This window comes from Macrotis lagotis, chromosome 7 (assembly GCF_037893015.1).
Source record: "Macrotis lagotis isolate mMagLag1 chromosome 7, bilby.v1.9.chrom.fasta, whole genome shotgun sequence".
NCBI lineage: Eukaryota > Metazoa > Chordata > Mammalia > Peramelemorphia > Peramelidae > Macrotis > Macrotis lagotis.
The window spans coordinates 38,567,055-38,588,098 of NC_133664.1; the positions used below are offsets into that span (position 1 = coordinate 38,567,055).

Below are 21,044 nucleotides of genomic sequence, written 5' to 3' on the forward strand. Positions count from 1 at the left end.
GTCAGTGCTCTATCCACTGCACACCTAGCTGCCCCACATCTGATTAGAATCTTATTGGCATTCATCTCAAAGTTTTATTTTAAATCTTATTCTTGAAATTAAGATGGAGGGAGCATGTGGCATGTACTGCTACTGTTATTTAGGTGGTGCAATAGATGCATGAAATCAGGTACAGATCCTGCCTTAGATACTTTCTTGACTTTGTGACCTTGAACAAGTCACTTAACTTCTCTTGGGCTCAGTTTCTCTAGCTATAAAATGGGAATTATAATAGCCCCTACCTCCTTAAGTGGTTGGAAGATCAAATTGGATAATATGTGTAAAAGCAATTCACAAACAAATCTATGCTAAATCACTTTAGAAATGCATATTATTGTATTTATTATGATCATTATTATTATCATCTATCTCACAGGTTGGGCAAACCCAGTGAAATAACATGCTCAAAGTGCTTGGGATGCTAACTATTAGGATGATTGTTTTGTTTTGACCATATATCTGGTTTACATAATGATATTCTACCACCATAAATTCCTTTATCAACTTTCAATTTTTTATAATGTCATTTATTGTAAACTGTAATACCACTGCTTCTTCAACCTAAGTAGGTCTTTTCTTTCTGGAGCAGATTATAGTTAGATTTTTCTTATTTTTAAGATCTGTCTCTCATCTTTTCAGGTTGTTATATTTTTTAACATAGCTTAGAGGCAGTCTGCAGATAAGGAGAGGGCCAGCCTCAGAGTTAGGAAGACCTGGCTTGAAGTTTCCCCTCTAATGTCTATTGACTAGATGGCTCTGGACGAGCCACTGAACCTCAGAACCCTGACCAGTTTGAAAGATTGTTAGATGGGGAGAAATTCCCGATCTAACCTAGTAGAAGATATTTCCTTACTAGGAGTTCCTTCCACCAGTGAGTCTGATCTGAAAGATGTCCCTTCCCCTCTGCTATTATGTGATGTGATCCTTCAGACTTCTTGTGCAGTGAGTAGGGCAGGTACTTTAACTCTCAAGTCCTCAAGAAGAAAAACCAAATTAGTAGAAGACTCTGCAATTTAAACTGCTTTCTCTTAGTCCAATGTCCACCACATTGTATAGGACAACAACACATTGTTTGATCCTATTATTCATTCCATTTGATGCTTGTAGAGCCCTTCAGGACCCCCTGGTGAAGCAGGATCTCCTGGATCCCCAGGACCTCCAGGAAAGAAGGTAAATTGACATTGACAGATATCTAACATAATTGCTTTTATCAGTGGAACGTTAATACTAGAAACGCCTCATGGTTCCCTTGGTAAATTAGACCACTTCTTGTGTTCTCTTGCTGGCTGACCATACTAGTACTCCCAAATTCTCCCATCCCCTTGGGTTGGCAAAGTAAGGAGAAAAGGCTCATATGATTCCATTTTACTGCCCTTTGGAAGCTAACAGTAATTTACTTTGCGGGAGGGAGCCAAAACTAAGTGACTAAAAACTAAAAGGTTTTAGATTTTATTTGCATTTCATAAATATCTATTCTGTTCTTTTCCAATTTTCTACCAGAATCATAGACCCTCAACTAATAACTATTCAATCATTGAATGGATGAATAACAAATGAGGTTTGACTATATGAAGAATTTATTATGGTATTTTTCCCTCCAGGAATTTTGGTGGTAATCCATTGTATTTTGTCCATGGCTGTGTTCATTCATGTGACTCACTCAAACTGATTTCAGTGATCTGAGACTCTAACAAAGCAAGTCAGATGCCTTTCCCTTTTTCTTCCTCTCCTAAGCCTGAGAAATGTACATTCATCTTTGCCAGCACCTTTTGATTACCCTTCCAGATGTTCACGTTTTAAATCTAATTTCTTTGTTTAGTTAAGCTAATCACTATCATCATTATCTCATCATCATTATCAGTTTGATGATGGCAAGAGATGAAGGCCCAGTATGTCCAGATCTTAGCTTGGGAACAGGTGCTGAATTATGGCCTCAGCTTTCTCCAATCTCTGAGTTAGGATCTGTGACCCAGTGATCTGGTGACCTGGTTGTCACTCCTTCTCGGGATTTGTTGATGATTCTGTATCTCCTCTTATCCCAGGGCTGGATTAGCCAGTGGACACACTACAGATGGAATCCCACTATGCTCCAAGTAGAGTGTAGGCCATGCCATCCACTGGAGTACCTGATGTGAGAGTTAATGTGTGATGATGTTTTTCTTATGTTATTGAAGGAAATGATAGCTTAATTTTTCAAGATTTTTACATTTTACTTTATTCAGAAGATTCTAATATCATGGATTTAGAGATGAAAGAGATCTCCAGGGCCATCTAGACCAAACCCTTTATTTTACAGATAAGCAAACTGAGGCCCAGGAAGAGGCAGAGATTCATACTAAGTCAAATGGGTCATAAGCAGCAGAGGCAAGATCTAAACCCAAGTACTCTGACTTTAAAACTAAAACTATTAGGAAATCTGCCCAAAGGCTTAGGGTGTAGGAACTCCTAACCTGCAAATAAATTATTGTTCCTTTTCCCAGGATCAGGAACAGGTACAGATTAGAATCTCAAGCATTGTATGGAACTCAAGGATCTCGTAATCTAACTGGTGATTGAGTAGGCATCCCACCTATAATGTCCCTAAGAGGTGCCATCCAGCTTCTTTTTTGAGGAACTTCAATGACCAGGAACTCACCACCTCCTAAAGCAGCCCAGTCTATTTTGAGATGGGTCTAAGTTGTTAAACGTTTTTTTTCTTAGTGCTAAATATACTTCTCTGTAACTTCCCTTCTTTGCTCCTAGTCCTGGGACCCTTTTCCAAATACAATCAGGCAGCTGTCTTGTTCCCACTAAGTCTTCTCCAGGTTCTCCCTACAGCTCAACTTTCCTAGTTCTTTTAACAAGTTTTCATTTGACATCAGTGAATCAATGAATAACCAGAGTTCTCCATTTCCAGCCCCAGCCTTGGGCTTTGGGTATTGCCTAAAGCTTTAAGATCAAGCTTCACTGATGGGGCAGCTAGGTGGCGCAGTGGATAGAGCACTGGCCTTGGAGTCAGGAGTACCTGAGTTCAAATCCGGCATCAGACACTTAATAATTACCTAGCTGTGTGGCTTAGGGCAAGCCACTTAACCCCATTGCCTTGAAAAAAAAATCTAAAAAATCAAGCTTCAATGACAATACTTTTAATGCAAAGCATTACCATGGTGTGGTACAATATTATTATCCACCCTATCCTACTATAGGGAGAGTATTATTCTAAGTCCCTTAGACTTATTAAGAGGTTTACAATCCACAAAATGAAAAGAATAGAATCCTTAGGCCTGATGAACTCATCTAGAATCTTATGATACTTTGATTTAAGTTTTTGAACTTTCTTGTTGGTAATAATGCTCATTTTATTTATCAAAATATTTATTTTTCCAGGGTCCAAAAGGAGCAAAGGGATGGACTCCATTTTCTGTATGTACTTCCAGAATCCAATGAATTCTTTTGACAATCACAAACTTCTGTACCTTATTCTCTATTTGTTAATTCTTCCTCTTTTGTTTCTGAAATGCAGACCTGTGAAATTGTCCAGTTTGTACGGGACCATAGCCGTGAGTATCCCATTTTAAATGATCCCCCAGATCGCCAATATTTATAGGAGGGAGCCAACAGATTCTGCATCTACCTCACTGTTTAGTTCAGTTCAAGTTGAGTAGTCACTGGGCTAGCCAATGATTTGTTGACTGTGATAACTTCAAGGATTAATTATCTTCCCAGCCACTCTCAATCAATCAATGGCAAAAAATTCACAACTAAAAAAATAAAAGAGTTGGTCATGATGGATGACAGACCAGAAGATGAATAAAGTTGAATGTATACCCTAACCCTTGATTAATTGTTCTGAGATGAGGCTGTTTTTATAAAGGAATCTATTTATATTTAGTTAGGAATTGGTATACAGAAATTTTCAAATTTCTGCCAGTTATCATATTTATGCCAGCCGTTTTCTTCTCCTTCTTCCAAAGTCTGAAAATAGTAATAGTATTTTAACTGGAAAATTAAAGGGAAAATGTCATTTTGAATGGTGTGCTACTTCCCCCTCCCACCTTCAAAATATGAGCCTATATATTGTCAAGGGGCTTTGATAGAAGTGGACCCTCAAGAGTTAAATGTTTATACGCTTTATCTGACAGCACAGGATATCACTCTGAATAAACAACACAGCCTAAAGAAAAAGATAGACTTTTCTCAAGTCCTCTTAGGGAAAGTAAAGCGCATTGCAACAGATTGAATTGGTCTCAAGACACAGACTTTTAAAGCTCTGAATGCAAAATGGATCTTGAATTTTCATTCCTGTAGGACAAAATATCTGGGTTTGCTAAGCTGTTTGTCTCTATAAAGAGTATGTGGTGACTACGATAAAGGGGCATCTCTTTCCTAAAGTGTGGGAAGAGTAGCAAAAATCTAGGAAATGAGAATAAGTGGGATTGAAGGGCACAGTCTTCCCATAAAAGGAAATTAAGGGAAGATACTCAAGGTCCCCTGTGCACCAGACCAGATGCTGATGATGGAGAAACAAAGACAAGAACTTACTGAGACTATTCCTGCCCTCAAAAAGCTTAGGGAGTAATTAGGTGGTGCAGTGGATAGAGCACCGGCCCTGGGGGGGGGGGGGTGCTTAGAAGGACCTGAGTTCAAATTTGATCTCAGATACTTAATACTTACTTAACTGTGTGACCTTGAGCCGGTCACTTAACCCCATTGCCTTGCCAAAAAAAAGCTTACATTCCCCTGGAGGAAGGCATGTACATAGACATCTAAATCTGTAAATATATATATATATATATATCTTATATTTATATAAAATTACATAAAATCAGAAACTGAATAAATGCAAAGTAATTTCAAGATGGCAGGATGATGGGAGGGCAAATTAACAACTTCCTAATTCTATTAGGAAGCAGCACCTGAACTGGCTGATATAATTGAATTAGGAAGCAGCTAGGTGGCACAGTGGATAGACTGAAGGCTGAGCCCAGAGTCAGGAAGACCTAAGTTCAATTATGGCCTCAGACTTTAGCCATATGACCATAGACAAATCACTTAACTTCTATCTGCCTCAGTTTCCTATGAGGATAATTAATAACCTTACCTCTCAGGGTTGTTTCGAGGATAAAATATTTGTAAAGCCTTTTGGAAAAGTTAAGGTGTAGGTTATAAATAAATGCTTGCTACCTATTGTATACAGCTATTATTATTATTATGAATTGAAAGTAGATGGGACATTGGTAGTTTTCATGAGACCATTTTGCTCTCCAGAGAAATGGCCATCTGAGGCCTTTCCTTCCCCCTCACCATATGAAGACCCTTTGCAATTTTGGACTTCCTTGCCTGTGATCCAGCTCCCCCCATACTAACCCTTGACTTCCTTTGCTATCCTCCTTGGAATACGACAGTTAGCAGGATACCAGGTCCAGTCTACTAACTATTTTCTAAAACTGGGTGCCAAGAAATGGTCCATCTGCCAAAATGTGCAGATTTCACCTGCAAAAACTCACAGGATCAAATCTCAGCTGCCATAACTTTATTACATGGTTTAATCTTGTGTTCTTCTCCCAAATAATAATATGACACTGTTTTTCTTCTCCAGCTGGCTGGAAGGGTGAGTACTCCATTCCTATTCATTGTAATTAGCTGAAGCTGTTTCAATGTTGTCAGACATCTGGAAGATGATTTCGGATGACTGGCTGATGTTGCATCCGTTTCCAAGAGCAAAGATGTGTAACCCTGCCTGAGCCAGCATTGCTACAGAGATGAGATATGCTTTTCCAGAATATACAAGAGCTCTGGTTGTGGAACTTGGGTTTCTGGGATGGTTCTCTGAAAGCTTCTAGGTGAACTGGGCTAGGAAAGAAATGAGATAGTTCTGGGGGAGGTAGAGTTCAGTCTTCTCTTTTGGAGTCATTTTCAGCCAGTGCTTGGCCAAGCTCCTAGATTGGTTCTCTGCTCCTCCCTGTACAGTTGTCATATCAAAGGGACATTGGGTGGAACAGCTCATCAAATCTAGTTCATTCAACATAATGTCCATTACCCAAAATCTTTCATCAACTTCATACCAACTGCCTTGTGAAACCCAGTAGCAACCATAACCATAGCTGTCAAAGTCTTTAGAGAGATGATCAAAGGAATACGAATTCAGAGGTCAGCTAAATACTCAACTCTGGAAAAGGTTCATGTGGCACCAAGAGGACAATCTCTGAACTTCTCACTCTGCCTAGCTCCTTCCACAAAATCCCTTATTATCTGTGACAGTACATTCTGGGAAGCAGCTCTCATCTCTATAGTATTATTCAACATGCTTCAATCAGCTGTAAGATTGCTGTTTGATCAAGTTTTTATCACAGACTGAAATGAGGACAAGATTGGTTTGAGTAATAGGCCAGAGAAATAGGTTGGTTATATCCTCAGACACTAGCTCTGGGCAAGTCACTTTATTCTATTGGTCTCAGTTTCTCATCTTTAGAATGATTTTCAGAAGGAAATGACAAACCACTCCAATATCTCTGCCCAAAAAAAACCCCAAATAAGTTAAGAAGAGTCAGAAACAACTGAAATGCCTGAACATCACTAGTCCTCAAATGATAGATGCTTATAGGATTTTATGTGATCATAAGATTCTAGAACAGAAGGGACTTCAGAAAAGCAATCTGAGCAGACTCTCCCTCTTACAGATGAGAAGAATATGAAGTTCAGAAAAGGGAATTTACTTTCCCAAGATTATGTATCTTTGTAGTAAATGACTCCCTTTAGTTATAGGAGTAACACACAGGTATTTAGAATCAAATATTAGCCCAGAACAGAGGTAGACAATTTAAAAACCAGATACTAAGATGGTCAAGGCTCCTCTTTGAACTGTAAACAACTTTATTAAACACCTACTCAGTGTTCCGGCACTATGCTAGAATCTGGAGTTTTAAGGATAGAGACTGAAACAATCTTAGGCACAGTAAGCTTACATTATATGTTACCTAGGTGGTGCCACAGCTCACAGAGCCCTGGACTTGTAGTCAAAAAGACACAAATTCAGATTTGACCTCAGACCCTGACTGCATGACCCTGAGCAAGTCATCTTACCACTGTCTGCCTAAGCTTCTTCATGTGCAAAATGGGGATGATAAAAGCACCCCTTTCCCAGGGTGGTTGTGAGACTCCACTGAGATATTTGTAAAGTTGCTCTATCAATGCTAGTGAGATTATTATTATTATTAATATTATATTGTAATGGGAAAGATAAGTTCATATAAAATGTATACAGCATAAATATCAATTTAGCAAGTGCAAGTGAATAGGCAATAGTGTTAAATAAAAGGCAATCTGAAAGGAAAGATACTACCCTTTAGGGGACGGATCCAGAACATCTGAAAGTCTTCTCCCAACTGTGAAAGAGGCAGGGAGACCCATTCCAAGCATGGGGGACAGCCAGGGCAAAGACACAGAGACAAAAGATGAAGTTTCAGGTATGTGGAACTGAGATGAGGTCAGTTTGGCTGGATCATGGAGTTCTGGATAGGAAACAGCTTTTCAGTCCATTTGGAAAGATGAGAGTCAAAACCAAGTTGAGAAGGATTTTAAAAGCTAAACAGAGATGTCTCTATTTTACCCTGGGGGCTATCGAGAGCCATTGAAGCTGGTCAGATAAATGAATCTCCCTCAGATATGAGCTTGAGAAAAATGACTTTGGAGAGTGAAGCAATGAGCCACTTGAGGCAAGAATTCTAATGAGGAGGATGCTGCAGTAATCCATTTGGAAGGTGAAGAAGGCTAAGAAGGTAGCTATTTGGGTAGACAGAAGGACAGGGTAAGATAAAAGAGATGTGCATGTAGAAACTTCAAGTTTGTTGAATATATGGGATGAAGGATGAGTGGAGAATCCATAATCAAGTTGAAATTTTGAACTTGAGATAATGGAAGGATGGTGGTGGCTTTCTGGAAGAGGGGATGTTTAAATGGGGAAGATAGAGTTCAGGACTGACTTGTTGAATGCGAGATGTCTCCAGGTCATCTAGTTTGAAATGGCAAATGGTGATGTGCATCTGGTACTTGGGGGAGATCCAGATCCAGATCTTGGAATCACTTACTTAACAGTGACAGTTAAACCCACACAATCAGTTACCAAGAGACAACATAAGAGAGGCCACGTACAAACCTTGGAAAGTACCCTCAGGAGTCATAATGTGAATGATGAGCCAACAACTGAGACTGAGAAGAAGAGGTCAGAGATGGAGGAAGAGCAATAGGAAAGGGGTGCCACAAAAACCCAAATAGCAGAGACTAACCAGGAGGAGAGGGTGGTCAGCAATGTAGGAGTCAAGAATCAGTTGGAATGGGAAAAGATCATCAGATTTATTTAGGAATAAATCCTTGGCAATTTGGGGAGAGTTAAGTTTCAATGGAGTGATGAGATCCGAAGCTGCATTTCAAAGGATTAAGGAGTGAGTGGAAAGAGGAAGAGGAGTTAAGGAGTCTGGCAGCTTTTTCTAGAACTCTAGTTGAGAGATAGGATAATAACTTGAATGGATAGTAGAATCTAATAAAGATTTTTCTTAAGGATGAGAGACTTTCTCCATTTTTGAAGCCAGTTGGCCAGGAATTAATTGACAGGGATAATTTAAAGATTATAAAGGCAAGAGGTAGAATGATTAAGGATGCATTCTGCTGAATAAAAGAAATTGAGTACACATGTTGAAGAGGCAACTAAGCTCAGTGGATAGAGGGGGCCTGGGACAGTCAGGAAGACCCGAATTCAAATCAGGCCTCAGACAGTTACTAGCTATGAAATTTTGCACAATCCTAATCCTCAGTTTGCCTCTGGAGAAGGAATTGGCAAAGCATTCCAGTATCCTTACCGAGAAAACCCCATGGACATTACTGGCATGATATGGTCCATAGAACCAAGAAGAGTTGGACATGGCTGAATAACACATGGTGAAGGGTGGGTCATGTCATGAAGAAGGGTCACCTCAGGGTCAGAGAGAGGGAGCAAGGAGGAAAGGGAGTAAAAGATGATGTCAAGGAGTTTTTAGAAGACAATGGAAAAGAGAGGAGCTTCCCAATGAACAGCCTCAGATGTTTCTAATAAAGAGGCGCATTCCTCTACTGAGAGATAAGGGGAACTGAAGGTGGGGGGACTTGACTAGGCAAGCAAAGTTTTGACAAGCCTTTGTGGGAAATGAGATATGGAATCAATTAGGGAGGAATAAAACAACTGCCTTACTCCATTTGAGTTGGGATAACATGTATTTGGATCCAGTCTGCAGTATTTCAGGATTTCTTTCAGATGTTTATGAATAAGAGGTGGATGATAAAAGTCATCCAAAGGTGAAGTTTGATGCAGGAAGAGTAGTGATGGAATAAGGGATGAGATGTTTGATGTGAGCAGAGGACATTGTAGAGCTGAAAGAGTTAACTGGTGGGTTGAGGTTGGAGAGGAAGAGGTTGGAGTCTGAAAAGAAAAGAGTGGGGAATGGAGGTCTCAGTGGGAGAACAGAACAGCTATGGGAGAGTTGAAGGATAGAGAGAGAGAGAGATGGAAGAACAGGAGCCTTTGGTCCGAGGAATGTTAAGGTTCCCAATTAGTGAAGTGGCGCTCTTGCGGGTAAGGACTAGATCTGGTGTGTGACCATGCTATTTATGACTGAGGTGTAGGTTGTGGGATTTAAGGACACTGAAGAAATGGTAGACTAGTAAGCATGAGAGAGCATCAACATGAATATCAAAGTCTCGTGGCATAGAATCTTGATATAAAGACAAATTGGGAAGGAGAGGAAGATAATGAGCTAGGTGCTAAACCTGAGAAAGGAGGAGGGAAGTGGGGGTTCCTTTGGCCACAATTTTGACTGAGTGGATAATTATATTTGAGTGGAATTCAAAAGAGGAAAGAACTGAGTGAAACAGGTAAAAGGAAAGTCTGTAAGTGACAATAAAAACAAGGAGTATTCTGACTCCCTTCCCAGATCTGTGTGTTGCAGGGGAGGGGAGAACAAGAGTAGGGACAGATAGGGAGGTGATAGCATGAAAGAGGAGTCTGGTCTCTGTGAGGGCTGATGGATGAATCTAGAATCTTATTTTCACAGAAACTCCTTCCAGTGATAAAGATCATGATCTGTTCCTGCCTTCTCATCCTGTGTGACTCTTGTCCACGGCCGCCCTAATCCTTTAGATGAGGGCTCCATCCAAAGTGCTGCACTTCCTCCTCCAGCTCTCTTGCTGTTGCTGGGTATCCATGCAGGACCTGGGCTTTCCATCTGTCACCCCTTACTGTTGTTTCATCATTTCCCCCCAAAAAAAGCTAAATGATCTGAAACTGCAATTTATTTAATTAATTGAGCTTTCCAGATATGGTGGTTTTGGAACATCATGTCATTGTTTCATACCACTGAAAGCAAAATAGGATGATTCCATCAATTTCTTAAAATTATTTTAAAATTTCTGATTACTTATTTATGAATTATTAAAAAAAAGAATTGTTAAATGTATACATTAAGGTACCAATGATCTGTGATTTGATCAGTGGATATACTCTGCCCTGATGCAGACCATAGCCCCTCCTTGCCCTCTCTAGATTTCATGACTTTTGATTTCAAAACAAGTACAGTTAATAGTGAAAGCTATCTGATGAAGACCTCTCCTCTTTTAGTATGGCAGATCCTCAGATAAAAGATATCCTAGAACCAACTTAGTTTACATTAGAAGCCCCTTCAGCTCAGTGGGCTCTGCCAGGTGTTATTTTCCATAATTGAGGTATCCTCCAAAAATGTAATAGGGGCCACCCCACCACCTTTGAATCTTCCTCAGGGGAGTTTTGTGAGGATTTAGCTTTATATATCCTTTCCCTTTCCATTTTTGGCACAGCAAAGTTGAGTTGACACTAAATTTCTTTATGAACTTGGACAAAGCATTTCACTTTTCACCCTATAATAACTTATATTTACATAATCCTTAAAGTTTTGCAGATTACCTACCTTATCTCATTAGTATCTCTTCCTTTGAAGAAGATACTGTGTTGAACATTAGTCCCATCTTATGGATGAAGAAACTGAGACTCGGGTAATGAAAAAAATTAGTCCCACAGCAGTCGTTTCAAATATCAGAGATGAAATTTAAACCAGTCTTTTCCTCATTCCACATTTAGAGCTTTATCCAAGATGCTTTGTTCTCTCCCCTTTGAACCCCTCCACCTCCCTGCTCCACCCCTTCCCACCCCCCACCCCCCCACCCCACATTAAAGGGTGATTAAGAGAGGTCCAACAATTCCAACTTTTCGATATAAGAAAAGTCATTTTTCCCTCTCTAAGTCTTAGTTTCCTCATTTGTAATGCATTACCTATCTCAGAGGGTCCATGCAAGGAAATTTTATATACCTTAAAGCATAAGGGACAGTATGGGAAATGAAAACATCATTGTATGTGTTGTGGGTGGGTTCAAATCCAGACTCTGTTTCTTGCTCCCTATATTCCTTTGGGCAAGTCATTTCCCTTCTCCCCACCTTTGTTTTCATCAACTATAAAATTAAATGATCTCCAAGATCTATTCTAACTCCAAATTCAAGGCCTTCCCATTATGTAATTCTCTCAACAAAGTAAAAGGATCTGTTAAGTTATGAACACATTTTTTTCCCTTATCTTTTAGAAAAACCACAATGTCCTGTCCATCCTACCGAGTTAGTCTTTGCTTTGGATCTGTCCCAAGGAGTCACAGAAGAGTCATTTGAACGCATGAAGGAGATGACTATTGCAATTGTGAATGACCTCCAAATCAGGGAAAACAACTGTCCAGTGGGAGCAAGAGTGGCTGTTGTCTCCTATAACTCGAAGACCCGCCATCTCCTCCGTCTGTCTGACACCCGTAGTAAGAAGCAGCTGCTCAGAGAAATCAAAGCTCTCCGTTATGAGACCTCCTCAGGGGCCCGGGAGATTGGCAAGACAATGAGATTTGTGGCCAAGAACGTCTTCAAGAGAACCCTCCCAGGGGTCAACACGAGGAGGATCGCTACAATTTTCAGTGATGGCAGATCTGTCGATGCATCTACCATCGTTACTGCCACCATGGAATACAATGCTCTGGATGTCATTCCAGTCGTCATTGCTTTCAACAATGTCCCTGGAATCAATCGGGCCTTCTCGGTAAGGGGGCTTCATTTCCCTAGTGCTCTCCTATATAAGTAAGAAACCTCCTTGTCCTCCAAAAATAATGTTTTATTCTTGCTTGGTGTCTACAAGATGTCAGAAGGAAAGGTAAGCAGAAAGGCTTCCTGATGAACAACAGATATCACTAGTGTCACAACCCCAGTCTTTTTACTGAGAAGTAACATGGCATAGGGGAGAGAGAGTTGTTTTTAGCCAGGAAAACCTGAGTTCAGATTCCAACTCTGCCACCTTCTGGCTACATGACCTTTGGCTAGCTACTTAAGCTCTGACTGTTCTAGAAAAGTCTTGAGTCCCATTCACCAAGGAAGCTAGTCTGCTTGGGCACATCATCCTCTCCTACTCCAAGGCCTTGATTTCTCCACTTGGGAGGGTAAGGCACGAGTCATAGCATTTAGAACCAGAAGAGACCTTCAGGATCATCTAAGCTGTACCTCTAATTTCACATGTGAACTTGAAGGTCAGAAATGTGTCAGACCAAAATTCCCCTCCCTCTGTGAGTGTGTCTCCCCCATGTTAGAGCACAAGCTCCTCAAGGGCAGGAGTGATCTCACTCCTGAATGTGTATCCCTTAGCTCAGAACCTGACACAGGAGGTGCTTAATAAGTGCATTTTCATGTATTCATTCTGCTTCAGACTAATGGCAGAGCTGGAACTCAGCCCCTCAGACTCCATATCTGATCTCTTTCCCCTACACCACACTGATTTTTTAAGAGTTATTATTATTATATAACACTGATTATTTGTAATATTTTATTATAGTGAGAACAGCTGACATTTTAAATGTACTTCACAATTCATCTGTTTTTCTTACAATCACCATGAGTAGGTCAATAAACATTAAGGAAGGTCCTACTGTGTGTCGGTCCCTCTGCCAGGTGCTGGGGATATACAGAAAGGTAAAAGACAGCCCTGCCCTCAAGGGACTCACAATCTAGGTGTGTGCTAAGGGTGAGGGAGTGCAGTCAGTAATTTTATTCTCCTTTTACAGATAAAGAAATAGAGGCTTAGATTAAGGGAATTGCCTGAAATTGCACAGTTGGTAAGTGCTGACTTAGAGAAATAATGTGATCAGGGATGGTAGGACCTCAGAGGTCATCCGGCCTAATCAGCTCACTGGAGAGTGACTTGCTCCTGGTCACCTAAATATAAAATGACTTTAACTCATCCAGGATGTAACAAATTAGTAAGTGTTCATATGGAGACTTCAATTCAAATCTTCAGCACAATGTCTGTTGCTCTTGTTTTCTATCGTTCATTGTTGTTTTGTTTATTTGTTTGTTTTAAATCAGGGGGTAGCAATTTAGGAAATGAACTGGGGGGGAGCCACATTTTTTTAGTTGGTTTTTTTTTTTTGCTTTGCTTTAAAGATCCTTGTGAGAAATAAACTTACAACATAACTACACCAGTTCTAAGGTCCCTCCCTACCATAAACTTCAGTGAAAAGGATTTGAATTCGAAGACCTGAATTTTAAATTCTGACTGGTACTTTCTCTCTATGTGATCTCACACATGTCACAGTCTATGTGGGTTTCAGTTTCCTCATCTGTAGAAGCAGCAGGAGGGTGAAGAAAGGTGGTCTAGATTACATCTAACCAAGCTTCCTTCTAGGTCTAAATCTATGGCTCTAAGAGAAGCTGAAATAGTTGAGAGGTATTTTATTTAGCTTAAGAAGGCAGGACATCTCCTAAGCATCTTTCTAATGTTCACAACAATTAAGAGGTCTTTCAAGGGCCTTCCCAGCTCCATAATTCTCTCTAAAGATGGCAAAGTGGAAATCGGTCATGACCTGAATAGTATTGAAAAGAATTCTGTTACTTAATAACTAGAAACCATTCCACGATGTTGGCCTTTAGATTAGCATCAGTAGCCAGTCTCTCTTGTATCATAATGAACTGACAGAGCTACCTGCATCAGGACTGAATATATATATATATATATATATATATATATATATATATAATATATATTATATATATATATATATATATATATATATGAACTAGGAAAAAACCCACTGGTGCCAATTACAAATAATTTGCCAATGATCTGGGATAAGGTGTGAATCTTCTAAATGAACCGGAATACTCAGACACCTCTGTATTGCCAATATGTCTCCACCTCGCACCTACTCTCAGCTTCTCTTGGCTATCCCAAGTCCCAAACCCAGAGAAAAGAAAGGATCTTGAAGTCAATACTTAATTTGCTCTTCTAGCAAAGACATTTGGTATTGATCTTAAACTACTGTAAACATTTTTACACCAAGAATATGTGTCCATCATCATATGTCAGTCTCAAAATGCTTTTTTTTAGTGTAACAGGTAATTACATTAAGATGAATTTTATTTCTGAATTAGCCCTGAACTCTCTTCAGAATTTGATTTTTGAATGAACATTGATTACAGTTGAGAGGTCCAAATTAGTCAGTCCAGTCCATGCTACATCTTCATCAGTACAAGTCCTATCAGCTACTCCTTAGGAAGAGTCAAGGAGGACTTGGGGTGGGTGGGGGAGATTCTCAGTGGAATGGGAATTAGTCCTTGGGTCCTGGAAATAGCTGAATAGTGGTTGGAAAGGAACAAATCAGAAGCACATCTAAAAGGTCTTTCTACTTTTAGCAAGGAGTCTTTTGGAAGGAAATTGCTCTGGAGAAGAGGTTCTTGCTAAAGTGTGATTCAATTTTTGAAAACTTGTCATTTTCTTCACCAAGTTCAGCAAACCTCTTCAAAGTTCAGGGTACTGTTCTAGAAACTAGAGATCTCTAAACACAGTTTAGAGAAGAAAGGGTGTCACATTTCTGTAGGGAAATAATATATGTTCCCTCTTTTCCATATCTGTGCAATGGAGACAATAGAGGCCACCTCAATGAGTGTCATGAGGCTGAAGCAAACAAATGGAGGTAAAACTCTATGTGACCCTAGAGTGAGACAGAAAAGTTAGCTCTAGGGAATGGCTATGTAGTATGGTGGATAGAGCACCAGCCCTAGAGTCACTAAGACCTGAATTCAAATCCGACCTCAGACACTTAATTATTGCCTAGCTGTGTGACTTTGGGCAAGTCACTTAACCCCATTGGCTTGCAAAAACAAAAAGAAAGAGAAAAGAAAGAAAGAAATGTTAGCTCTAGATGGCAAATGGATAAGAGAGTTAGTCTATGTTATGTAATGTGGGAATAGGAAGTGGGAACAGGAGAAAGTTCCTTAAGAAAGTAGGCATTTGATATGATCCTTAAAAAATGCACAGAAGATTTCAGCAGGTAGAGTGAAGGGAGGGCATCCCACTTATGGAGAAATATATGAGCAAAGGTCTGGAGGTGGAAAGTCATGAAGATGTTGTCCTGAAGGAAGAGGATAGTCCTGTTGAGCTCCAAGGCTAGGAAGAGTCATGGTCAATGGGTTCATTGACCCCTCATTGCCTTGCTTATCCTAACGGAGTATTTCAGAAAGCCAGAGATGAGATCGGAGTCAGTGAACCTTGGGTTGGACCAGCCTACAAGTGGATTTGAGGCGGCTGTGTGATAAGAAGAGGCACCTTGAGGCAAGAAGTAGAATAACTGCATCATTCATAGTGTCTGCATCTCTCTTCCTCCCCAGATGGTCTGTGAGTTCTCATAAGTGTTTTTTGTTGGGCTAAGATGAAGGGTTCAGCTTCTCCAGAGTCCCCACACAGAGTGTCCCAGATTCAGTGAGTAAAGATGGTGGAAAGCTGGGGTCTCTTCTACCCTAGAGCTACCCACATGAATCATACCCGTAGGGTTCATTCCTTAGAGACAAGATGCCCTCAACTATATGACAAGGCTTTTGCAGTCATGTCACCAAGATTCTTAATTAAGGTCTGAAGATACAAAGACAAGCAAAAATAAAATCCCTGACCTCAAGGAACTTACATTCTAATGGGGGTGGTGGGTAGGGAGAACAGTAAAAAGGAAGCATAAAACCTTGGGGGGGGGGGAGGAATAAGACGTGAAGGTCCAGGAGCAGAAATGGGAGAAGTAAAGGAGTGAGCATGGCTGGCCTGGAGATTCTGGGAAGAAGTCACCAGCAGGAAGAGGGACTGTCAGGGCAGAGCGATCTTCTTAGGAAATGGTGGTGCTAGAAGTGGAGAAAGGGCCTAGAGGACATTGGTGGTCAGAACTTGACGACTCCTTTATCTTGGCTAGAGCACAGGAGTATAAGATTAGCCTGGAGAGATGAGGGTGGGGGGCAGCAGATGGTGAATGGCCTTGTGTACCAGACACAGGAACTGGAATTTTATTTGGTGGGTAAAAAGACTCTTCAGGAAGTTGCGATCATGGTGATATCTATGCACAAGAAAGGTTAGCAGGGTAGAAGTATGTAGGAGGTGTTCACTGGTAGTCTGGAACAGTGTCACCCAATTATCCATCTCTAGAGAAGTCATCATGGTGCAGTGGCCGAACCAAAATCTTGGGGCAGTTTAAGCATAGTATAAAACGTTTTAATGTAGTATCTCACCGGAGCCTCATAATCCTTTGAGGCAAGAACTACAGGCAGTACTGGAGACTCAGAAAGATCCAGTGACTCTGCCTCTGTCACACAGTAAGGGTCCAAGGCAGGATTCAAACCCAGTTCCTCCTCCCTTCCAAGTGCACCATCCCTTCTGTCATAGCACTGTTCCCTTCCCAGATCAGCAGCATCCTTTCTATCCCCTAGGAAAGAGGCCTGTGGCCAGCTTCTTAGCAACAGCCAATGGTTTTATCAGGTTGAGTAACTGAGAACTATTAGTCACTTCTGAAACAGAGAGGCATTTGTGGAAAGGGATGACCTTTATTCATACATTTTCTTGAGCCCCAGCTCCTTATTTTTAGAGGATTTTGCTTGCTACATGTTCAGGATTCTGATACACTATGGGCCTCACGATTTTATCTCTGTGCATTACTTACTTTGCTATTTATTTTTATCTTGTTTCTGTTTGGTTAATCCAAGGCTTAGGAAATGTTTCCACTTAAAAGGCTCTCTCTGATCATGAAGCAAACGCCAAGATGATGTAGGTCTCTCTTATACATTCTGGGAAGATTTCAGGGCTCAGTTTGAAGTTTTTCTAGATATTTTCTTGGCTTCCGTTATTATTACAAATCTGTCAATAACAAAATACTTCTCTATCATTTCTATTTTTAAATTTTGATTGCATTTACCAATCACTAGATCCCTACAAGACTTGAAGAAGGTAAGGCAGCCCTGGCCCTCAGGCCTCCTAGCCCAGGCTCAATGGTGGCTTTGGTGTTCCCTCAAAGGTTAAGTGAATAATCAGAATCAAACTGTGGCTTCTTTCCTTCCTCTAAGACAACATTCCATCCCCCCTTCTTTCTACCATAGCATTGTCTGAAATGCTCTTCTCCTTCACCCCTGCCTCTGCATTGCTGGGGCTTCCTTCTAAGCTCAGGTCAAATCTCACCTATAAAAGTAATTGTTGGGGGCAGCTAGATGGCGCAGTGGATAAAGCATCGGCCCTGGAGTCAGGAGTACCTGGGTTCAAATCTGGTCTCAGACACTTAATAATTACCCGGCTGTGTGGCCTTGGGCAAGCCACTCAACCCCATTTGCCTTGCAAAAACCTAAAAATAAAAGTAATTGTTGTTCAGTCTGTTCAATTGGGTCCAACTCTCTATGACCCCATTTGGGGTTTTCTAGAGGTACTAGAGTAGTTTGCCATTTTGCAGAAGAGGAAACTGAGATGAAGTGTCTGTGGCTGCATTTGAACTTGGGTCCCCCTGACTCCAGGTTATCTATTTTGCTACATCTCTTTCCCAGTCTCCTCTTTGAGATGACCTTCATCTACTTCCATATATGGGTATTTATATGTTGACTCCTTCCTCAAAGGGAGGACAGTTTTTTGTTTTGTTTCGCCTTGTGTCCCCCAGAGTTCAATACAATGTTTGAGATACAGCAAGTGCTTCATAATTAATTGCCTCTTGATTGACTGATAAGAACCCCATTTGAACTTTAAAATTGTTCATCACCTCCACAGTCTCAGAGGATCATGGATCTAGAGCTAACAGAGACTTCAAAAGCCATTTAGTCCAGTCTCCTTATTTTACAGAAGAGGAAACTGAGGATTCAGAAGGTTAGGTGATTTTCTGTAGTCACAGGGAGGAAGGTCAGCATTCCTTCCCCCTGTAACTACTCTCTTAGTATCCACTGATTGCAAAAATGTGTGGTAACACGCTTCTATGACTCTATTAATAATTTTAAATGAATTTGCATGTACTCATCACAGCAACAACACATAGATTTAAAAATAGCAATTCCTGAGCGCAGCCCACTGCTGATTTGTTCTTGCTCACTTAATGAAATGACTGGCATTCACATGGGTCCGCAGACCCTTTGCCATAACTCAGCAGTCTGCTCATCTCATCTGCCACTCTGTGTGTGGCCCAGAGACTGGCAGAGAGTAATCACTTAATGAATAAGGGCTTGGGGATTAAGTTACACTGAGGGGAAAAGAGGAAATGCCCTCCAAAGCAGCTGTGGTTCTCAAATGCAGTGAGGCAAGAGATGTGGGTGGAGCCCAGCTGCCCTTTTGGTTTGCCAGGGCATGATTTTTTTTAAGAATGTGTTTTTTAAATAAATAAATATCCAAATATATGTGTGTGTATCATATATATATATATATATATATATATATATATATATATATAATATACATAAAACTACATTTCAAGGTAATTGGTTCACTTTATAATCTGTATTTTATTTATTTCATTTCAAATCATTGTGCAGAAGGGTCCGTAAGCTTCACCAGACACAGTCCATCAGGGCCAGGACAAAAAAAAAAGCAGGTTAAAAATCCTTGATTAAATGATTAAAGTAGTCATTGGCCTGTAATACTTTGTGAATTCCATTTTAATTCTCTTAATTAGAATAGGATAGAACTCACCCATTGTACCTTTCTTTTCTGTGAAACTTAGTTCTTGGGATTTAAAGAACGTTGCAAATCTAGTAAAGTTTGGGTCAGTTGGAACCAAAACAATCAAAGAATTGGGATTTTCCTGTCATCCATGTAGAGAATCATAAAACTCTGAGTTTCTTGGGGAGAAGGCCAAGGCGCAGAGAGGCTGAGCAGAATCTCTCTAAGGCAGTCTGCTAGGTTTGAAGGCAGAAGACACTTGTGCAGATCCCATCTCCATCTTCCACTCTACTGGCTGGCTCACAGACAAATCTTTAACCTCTTGGAGCCTCGGTATCTCTTCCTGGTGGGCTGGTGCCACATGCACCGACTTCAGGAAGACTCGTGGTCCTAAGTTCAAAGCCAGCCCAAAGACACTGGCTAGCTGTGTGACCCTGGGCAAGTCATTTTACCCTCGTTGCCTCAGTTTCTTCATCTGCAAAATGAACTGGAGAAGGAAATGGCAAACCACTCCAGTATCTTTATCAAGAACTTCCCAAATGGGCTCATGAAGAATTGACATAACTGTAAAGCAACAAATTGAGCTTTGCAAAAAAAAAAAAAATCACTCCCCTGAGAAGTAGGTGCTATTATTTAGCCCCACTGTGCAGATGAGGAAACAGAGGTAGACAGAGACTATGTGATGTACTCAAGGTCACATACTAGCAAGTATCTGAGGGTAGATTTGAACCCTGGTCTTGCTGACTCCGGTCCAGCTCAGTTTGCACTATGGTGCCCCAGGCACCACCATCTCTGAAATGGACCATAGCAGCTACTCCCAGGGATGTAGGTAGACCTTGGAGGAAGGTTGGCACAGCTCTGGGGTTCTGTCTCTGGTGATTTTCTTTTTCTTTTTTCTTTATTTAAGGCAATGGTTTTCAACATTCATCCATTTGCAAGTTCATGAGTTCCGCATTTTTCTTTCTCCTCCATATCTTATTTATTTAAGGCAATGCTTTTATTTTGTCCTGGCCCTCATGGACTGTGTCTGGTGAAGCCTACAGACCCCTCCACACAATGATTTGAAATGAAATAAATAAAATACAGATTCTAAAGTGAACCAATTACTCTGAGATGCAGTTTTATGTATATTTTATATATATATATATATATATATATATATATATATATATACATATATACAAAATATACACACACACTCACATACATAAGTATATGACCTGCCCAAGGTCACACAGCTAGGCAATTATTAAGTGTCTGAGGCTGAATTTGAACTCAGGTCCTCCTGATTGCAGGGCTGGTTCTCTATCCATTGTGCCACCTAGCTGCCCTCTGGCGACTTTTCTATGCAAGGCCACACATCATCTATCACACATGCCTAAGCCAGATCTCTCTTGGTTTTGTTCCCTCAGATTGATGACACTGGAGCTTTTCAGGTGCTAACTATTCCACCGAGGGCGGACTACAGGCCGCTGCTGGAGAGACTCCAACAATGTACCTTCTGCTATGGTAAGAGCCAAGAGCAGGCCTAGGTTGGATTCCCTCGGACACTGAGTCACTGTTGGCTGCAGGGATGTGTGTAACTTGAGGAGAATTTCCCTGGAGCCCTGACCACGTTGCAGCATCGCATGGCCTGGCTCCGTTTGGCAGGCCGAATGCCAATGTGTCCTGGGCCAAGTTCTCCTTCCTTATGACTCCACTGGAGACTCACAGCAGAGGCCAGTTGGATCGGGTGATGTTACTAGGAAATGTTTATGGTTTTGAGAAAATCTGTCGTTTATAGTTTCCAGGTTTTTTTTTTTCCACTAGGGAACTGTAAATGTGTTCTGTATACATTTTTATAACCTTAAACCTCTGGATGCTCCAAAATCTGCTTTTCAGAGATTCATCACCTACATTTATGCTCAGGAATTTTTATTTCATTGCATTGGCTTGGGAGGGACAGAAGCAACTGGCAGAGTCAATCATCCTGCATTAGATAAAATGTAAAATGCCAATTTCTCAAATATA

The 21,044-nt window shown here is 40.7% G+C and overlaps 1 protein-coding gene across 2 annotated transcripts in view; it reads left to right on the forward strand.

Moving 5' to 3' along the window:
• The window catches only part of LOC141494514 (collagen alpha-6(VI) chain-like), a 138,216-nt gene that overhangs the window by 101,522 nt on the left and 15,650 nt on the right, over positions 1-21,044 (forward strand). Inside the window, exons 29-33 of one of the 2 annotated variants that reach the window (XM_074195789.1) lie at positions 1,147-1,209; positions 3,406-3,441; positions 3,542-3,578; positions 11,656-12,149; positions 20,447-20,543. In XM_074195789.1, coding sequence (XP_074051890.1) covers positions 1,147-1,209; positions 3,406-3,441; positions 3,542-3,578; positions 11,656-12,149; positions 20,447-20,543 — 727 coding nt within the window. Of the gene's footprint in view, positions 1-1,146; positions 1,210-3,405; positions 3,442-3,541; positions 3,579-5,617; positions 11,141-11,655; positions 12,150-20,446; positions 20,544-21,044 lie in introns of those variants that run through there. The other variant, XM_074195788.1, reaches the window with a different exon arrangement.